The sequence below is a fragment of the Camelina sativa genome, chromosome 18 (assembly GCF_000633955.1).
Source record: "Camelina sativa cultivar DH55 chromosome 18, Cs, whole genome shotgun sequence".
Lineage (NCBI taxonomy): Eukaryota > Viridiplantae > Streptophyta > Magnoliopsida > Brassicales > Brassicaceae > Camelina > Camelina sativa.
The window spans coordinates 16,393,971-16,400,432 of NC_025702.1; the positions used below are offsets into that span (position 1 = coordinate 16,393,971).

General features: G+C 37.5%; 3 protein-coding genes across 3 annotated transcripts in view; all 3 read right to left on the bottom strand.

Moving 5' to 3' along the window:
• Positions 1,448-3,272, bottom strand: LOC104762021 (DNA-directed RNA polymerase II subunit 7). The gene is made up of 6 exons (XM_010485229.2): positions 3,073-3,272; positions 2,343-2,508; positions 2,198-2,248; positions 2,029-2,094; positions 1,869-1,937; positions 1,448-1,758 (listed from the first exon to the last, which is right to left on the bottom strand). The coding sequence occupies exons 1-6, from the start codon at positions 3,186-3,188 to the stop codon at positions 1,696-1,698; spliced, it is 531 nt and encodes a 176-aa protein (XP_010483531.1). The 5' UTR covers positions 3,189-3,272; the 3' UTR covers positions 1,448-1,695.
• On the bottom strand, positions 3,605-4,289 carry LOC104762022 (pollen-specific leucine-rich repeat extensin-like protein 3). Its single transcript, XM_010485230.2, has one exon. The coding sequence runs from the start codon at positions 4,170-4,172 to the stop codon at positions 3,744-3,746; it is 429 nt and encodes a 142-aa protein (XP_010483532.1). The 5' UTR covers positions 4,173-4,289; the 3' UTR covers positions 3,605-3,743.
• Positions 4,636-6,462, bottom strand: part of LOC104762023 (serine/threonine-protein phosphatase PP1 isozyme 2) — a gene marked incomplete in the record, with an annotated part of 2,532 nt that continues 705 nt past the window's right edge. The window contains 3 exon segments of the mRNA XM_010485231.2: positions 4,636-4,915; positions 5,154-5,336; positions 5,424-5,983. Of these exon segments, the coding sequence (XP_010483533.1) occupies positions 5,163-5,336; positions 5,424-5,983 (734 nt within the window).

Sequence of the window (6,462 nt, forward strand, 5' to 3'; positions counted from 1 at the left end):
TGGATACAAATTGTTTAGAACAATGGCTCCAGTTGCGCCTGCTAAGTGAGCCTCTCTGTTTCCTAGGAAGTCGTCACAGAGGACGATCTTCCCTTTGACCAGGTCTCTGTCCACACACCCTTCTGAGTTCTGAGCAATAACTGTCAATAGCAATGATCATTGTAAGCATCAATGTGTTTGATTCAATATTCAGATTTGAACGTGAAATAATTTAAGAACGGCTTGGTCTTGGGAACAGTTTTCTAAAACGTTTTGGCCGTAAACGATCGGGAACTTTGTCCCACTGAGACTGAATGGATTAACTGATAGGCCCTGTTTAACAAACTGAGTATCTTACAACTGAAATGACTCTCATTATGATTTACAAAAACTGGAAGAGAAGTTACCGTTAATGCTTTTCCGTTACCAAGAACGACTCTGTCAATGAAACGCCGGTCCGTAGCACTGGCCGCGACGGTATCCACGGTGATACATTTGCCACCGAACCTTGCTCAGGCCCATTGTTTCCTGCTGAGCCGGCCGTGATTATCCCTCTAAACACTTACATTTAACATAAGTTAACTTTATATTAAGAAAACGTTAGAATACACTTTACTTGTTGCAAGTGAAGTTTAATCCACCTTTACAAGAACCTTTCCATCTCTTTGGAGGCGGACCAAAACCTTTGTCGTCGAAGCTCTCAGATTCCGGACCAACAAGTTTTTGGAGTATACTGAGATGGTGAGATGGAGCTGAGTACCCAAACTCAGAAAGTGCTCCCATGTACACAGTGTACACCTGCATACATGTATGTAAAGAGAGAGATAGGGAGAGAGATATATTATAAGGTGTTTTATTCGTATGTGTATCTCACAAAAACAGAGTAAAATCTTGAACTTGCCTGTCTATTATCATTTGCAGACACATTTGTGGTGAACATGAATGCTACATAAATTAATAAGAGAGATGTAGAAAGCTTAGCCATTTTGTAAAACTCAAAACGAGAGAGTCAAATTTGGGACTATGATTGAGAGGACGAATGTGTTAATAGTATAGAGATCTTATAATCATCAGTGTCATGGTCAATATGGAAATTTATTAAACATACATTTTCAAAGTCATATGTTTCATAGAAGTTGAGAGAACTTCAATGAACTTAATTTAGTACATTTGGCTAAAAACTTGATATTTGGCTTGGGTCAATATTTTGCACAAACATGTACAAAATAAAACCTTACTTGATAGGCATAGAGGTTTGACCAAAAAACAAATCCTACTAAGAAAGTTATTCTTATGTCTGGGAGAAGTAATTATGATTTTTAATTACAGTCTAAAAGATATTGTTATGTCTGGATGGAAGACTCCATTATACTTACATAACATCAGTTTCCAATTTTCATTCTGAATTAAAACAATGAAATATTGAATTCATTCAGAATCCAAATAAGATACAAGTTTCACTGAGATGTGTAGAATTTCCTTTTTCCACCATCCGGTACTATATTGTTTCAAATCTTAATGGTCATGACAACAGTTTTGAACAGATACAAAGTTCTCTAAATTCGCATTAAGTTAAATCCCACAGCTTGGTTTCAAATTGTCCGGATAAAAGAATCCGAAACTTCAAAACTTTTATGAAACTATGATACAATTTTATCACATGACAACATTCTCTCTAAAGAAAGAGGAACAAATTCGAAAATCGGCCTGAAACTTCTATCCGGCTGCAGGATCGTTTATGACTCCCAAAAAATCGTCTTTGATGGTACCCACGCAAAACTGCAAAACCAAAGACAAATATGCAAATTAATAAGATCAAAGCCAAAAGCACACAACAGCTCAACAACTATAAGTTGCATTGTCAATAGAGTTATGGAGATGGTGCATACAATCTCTGTGGCATCAACTCTTGTTCCGATAATCTTTAGTCTTACTTCACATTCCTTTTGAATTTTAACCTGCAAGAAGCATTAGAAGATTGAGTTTCTTTGAAGACAGAGAAACCACCAATATCACTGTTTTAAAAAAGAAATAGAGAAAGAAACATACTGATCCATCTGATGTGGTATAATTAGGCATGTCTCCAGCTTGAAACTCCATATCATCTGGAATCAACTGTGGTGAATAGAAAAGAGGAAAAGAAGAAGTAAGTATAAAACACACATAGAGCCAAAACTGAACTCGACATCAAATTCATGATGTAAGATCATTAGCTTACATGCTTAGACACAAAGATCTGAACAGGGCCAGCTTCAGCGAAGAATCCCATCTGTGACATAAACATTAGGAAAATCCAATGAGGTCTAAGACTGATTTGCCATTAAAGACATTTAGACTATATAAAAACTCTATACAAATATTACCTTATTGACCAAAGTGACAACAGCTTCCAAAATCTCGCCTTTGAAAGGTCTGAAAACGACGCATTGGTATTTAACTGGAAAGGTAACAAAACCAGTCCCATCTCGGATCAAACCTTTTCCTATGCTCTCTATTCCTGTTATCGCCACTACAAACCCATGACGGCCACTGTCCAAAACAAACACAGGAAAGCATCAATATGACATTGCAAAGATGAATTGCACATCTTAAATCCAAAGCAAGGACAAAGCCTAGAGGCCTCAAGAAACTAGATTAAGCACAATGAGAGTTTTCTATACCGCACCAAAAAAACTATACTAGAGAACAAATTTATCGAATTCAGTGTCAAATACAAGACAAGATACTACATCTAGGTGAGCTGGGAGAGATGAACTTCATACATTAATCCTAAGAAAGCTAAAAGCTTCAAAACAAATCCCTTATATTGAATTCAAGCAAAAAGCACAGAATTAGCTTAAAGGAACGATTTTTATTCGAATTGAATTCAATATAAGCTGCATAGAAGGACTGAAACAGACGATTAACTCCAAAAACCTAACCAATTGAACGAAACGGAACTTAGGATTTCGAAAAATATTCAATTTTTGCTTAAGGGTGTCTATGTAAAACGAATCCGAATTAAGAGATTGAAGTAGTAAAGGGTTTCGCTGAAAGGATCCCAAAGAGTTGATTTTTGGGAACGAGGGGTGGAATTGAGAAGAAAGAGAGAACCTGCAAGTGCCTTCGACATCTTTCATGAGTTTAGATACGAGGTTTTCACGAAGGTTTCGACCAAAGAATCGTGGATGTAATTGCATGTTTCGCTCCAATACTATGTGGAAGAACATCTTTATCTCTCTCTCTCTGTATCTCTCTCTTGTTAATTGTCTTATTGAGCAAAACTAGTTTGATGAGTTCGACCAGAATAATAAGAATGACCAAAACAACTCGCTCGCTGGTTATATAGAACAACCACCTGCCTCAGAGGTAGTTTTCTCTCAACCGTCGGATTCCATTAAGGCTAAACGGCCCAGATTGTTTTATAGTAATTTTCCTTTTTCTTGTTGTTTTCCTTTTAAATTATTAAATTTTGTTTTCCTCTTCCGTACGTTTTAATAAATCTAATTATTGTTTTAACGCAGTAAATTTTATAGTAAGTCTATATATATATATTTTTGATTTTCGTATGTTGTAGTATTGTTAGTTAACAATATCTTTGTTGGTAAAACATCATCCTTAACAAAATCGAAACTTAATTATGAGATTTGATCTTGTCTTCAATGAAATCATATTATTCAAGAAACATAACACTTTTATTCTTTATTTAAGAAGGGCCATCATAATAAGAGATATGAAAACTAGACAGATACTTATACGAACACTTTCTTGTTTGAATCTTTAATTTATGGAGGATAATGTGACGGCGGAGGAGGATACATCTTGATCGGAGGTGAAGGGTACTGTACCGTTGGCGGAGGATATGTCTTGATCGGCGGTGGATACTGCACCGGTGGAGGAGGATATGTCGTTGGCGGTTCCGGTGGAGGATGCGTCTCGATCGGCGGTGGATTCTGCACCGGTGGAGGATATGTCGTTGGTGGTTCCGGTGGAGGATGCGTCTCGATCGGCGGAGGATTTGTCTCGATCGGGGGTTGTTGAGGTGGCCAAGATGGAACTTTAGGGTGCCATATTAGCGGCGGCTTCCAGGGCCAGTGAAACCAGTTAGAAACAGAGTCGGTTGAAGCAGCAGAGGAGGCCAAACAGACACTAAAAAGGCTTCCTTGTGTTACTAACAAGACTGCCAGAGCTAAAGTAACTACAAAGGACTCCATTCTTTGTTGTTGTTGTTGTTGTTGTGATTTGCAAGAAGTTAAATAGAGAACTCAAGACTCTTTACTTACAGATGGCACGGTTGTGAAATTGCATTAAACCTCACAGCTGGTTCTATAACCACAATTCCAGGAAGTAAATTAGTGACAGAGAAGCTTTTGGATACATTCACTTTCATAGCTTTGACAGTTTCATATGGAACAAATTAAAGGTTTTTGACTTTTTAGTAAACTTTTATTCGCTTTTTTAGTTCTATAGAATCTGTGCATTTTGTGATGCGACAACCACAACAAAGAGGCTTTGAGTGATTTGTCCAAAAAAAAAGAAAGAGTGAATGGTGTGACGAATCTAATAACAAAGGCTCTGATTAGGAGTTTGTAGACGAAATCTTCGGCTCGTATCAGAGTCCACGAAACCGAAGATACCCTGAGTGTAAGTGTGTGTGGATACAGAACGTAGTACATATACACTGAGGAAATTGGTTGTTGAAAAGAATGAAAATTTGCAGACTTTTTTTTACTGTCTATAGAGTCAGAGAAGAGGAAGAAGATCATAAGAACATAAAAGTGTTTTTAGAAAAGAAAATGGCAAGAGTTCAAATAAGATGATATAACATGTAAATTATGTTGTTGTTGTTTTTTGCCTTTGCATGCAAGGCCTCCGGACAAAGTCTCAGGGAGCTTCAAATGTCTCTCCAGCTTGCTTTCATACCGCATTTTTCCTCTTCTTTCCCGCGAGGTTGTAACTGCAACATGCAAAAATGAAAGAATTTATCTATAAGTGATCAAAACTTTAGCAAACAAGGAAAACCACTTCTGTTTAAAACAATCAAATCTTTAACAATTTATGTATGCAGAAGATGAGCTAGTGTCATAATCTAAGCAATTTGAGAAGAACTGCTGAACCATTATTGCAATCCGAAAATCTCAAACAGGAAGGGAAAGACTCAGCAAAAGTTAGTTAGTATATGGGACTTGAACTACCTCTTTTCTTCATAAGAACCGGGGCCTCCGATCCGCAGGCTTAAGAATTTGGAAGGAGCACATTAAACTTTCGTCAACACTCATCATAGCACCAGCATTGTCAAATTCACCACAGTAGTTTGGAGCAGAAAATATAGTCACAAGCTGTCTATCGGCAAAGAACTCATATCCATCCTCTACAACCTGCAAAGGAGGGAAAAGCAAGCTTCTATTAGAAATTCAGCGACATTTTCTAGCAAAAATAGAAACATGAATATTGTGTAGACCAACCTGATGAGCACGACAGATGAGATCCATATCATTCTTTATTAAGAATTCCGCGACTTTGTCAGGACCAAACGTGTAAGAGACTCCACGGTCATTCATTCCCCAACCTTTGACATCTTTGCTAGGATCAGACCAAAGCAGATCACAGAGCAAACCAGAGTCAGGAACATCAGTTGGTCGCTTAATGTTCTTAATCTGTTCCACGTTAGTCAAATCGGGAGAAAGACCACCGTGCATACATAATATCTTATCGTCTATAACAGCAGCCACGGGGAGACAGTTAAAAGAATCTGTAAATACTTTCCAGAGTCTCACGCTGAATCGACGTTTACACTCATCATAGAATCCATAGATTCTGTTAATAGAAGCACATTCGTGGTTTCCTCGTAGAAGGAAAAAGTTCTCAGGGTACTTGATTTTGTAGGCGAGGAGAAGACAAATAGTCTCCAAACTCTGCTTCCCACGGTCCACGTAATCTCCTAAGAACAAATAGTTAGCTGTTGGTGGGAAGCCTCCATACTCAAACAGCCTCAATAGATCTGAATACTGTCCATGAATATCACCTGAACAAAACCAAACAAAACCATGTTAAATTCAAGGGACAAATCAAACATATGAATACACCCAAAACAGATCATTTCTAAATTCTCCAAAAAAACAGGTTTTTCATCCTACATAACAAAATCCATCCTAGGTTACATACATCAATTCAACGAAGAAACGTTTGTAAACCTTTTTAAACGAGGTCTCGTCTCAGCCAAAATTCTAGAGCAATCCAATGACCTTTAATGTGTCTTGTCTCTTTGAAACGAGATCAGCTGGCTGCAATCAGATGATGGATTAAACATCTCTATCTCTTCTTAGCTATATATCCACACAACTTGACCAAAACAAATCGCTGCCTAAAAACCAATTTCAAACCTACTCAAAGAAGGGACCAAAAAAAAGGACCTATCTTTTTTTGTTTGGGAGCTGATCTAAGGACCTAGGAGTTCAGATCCCAAAAAAACGAAAACAACCCACAAATCAGAAATTGAAAAAA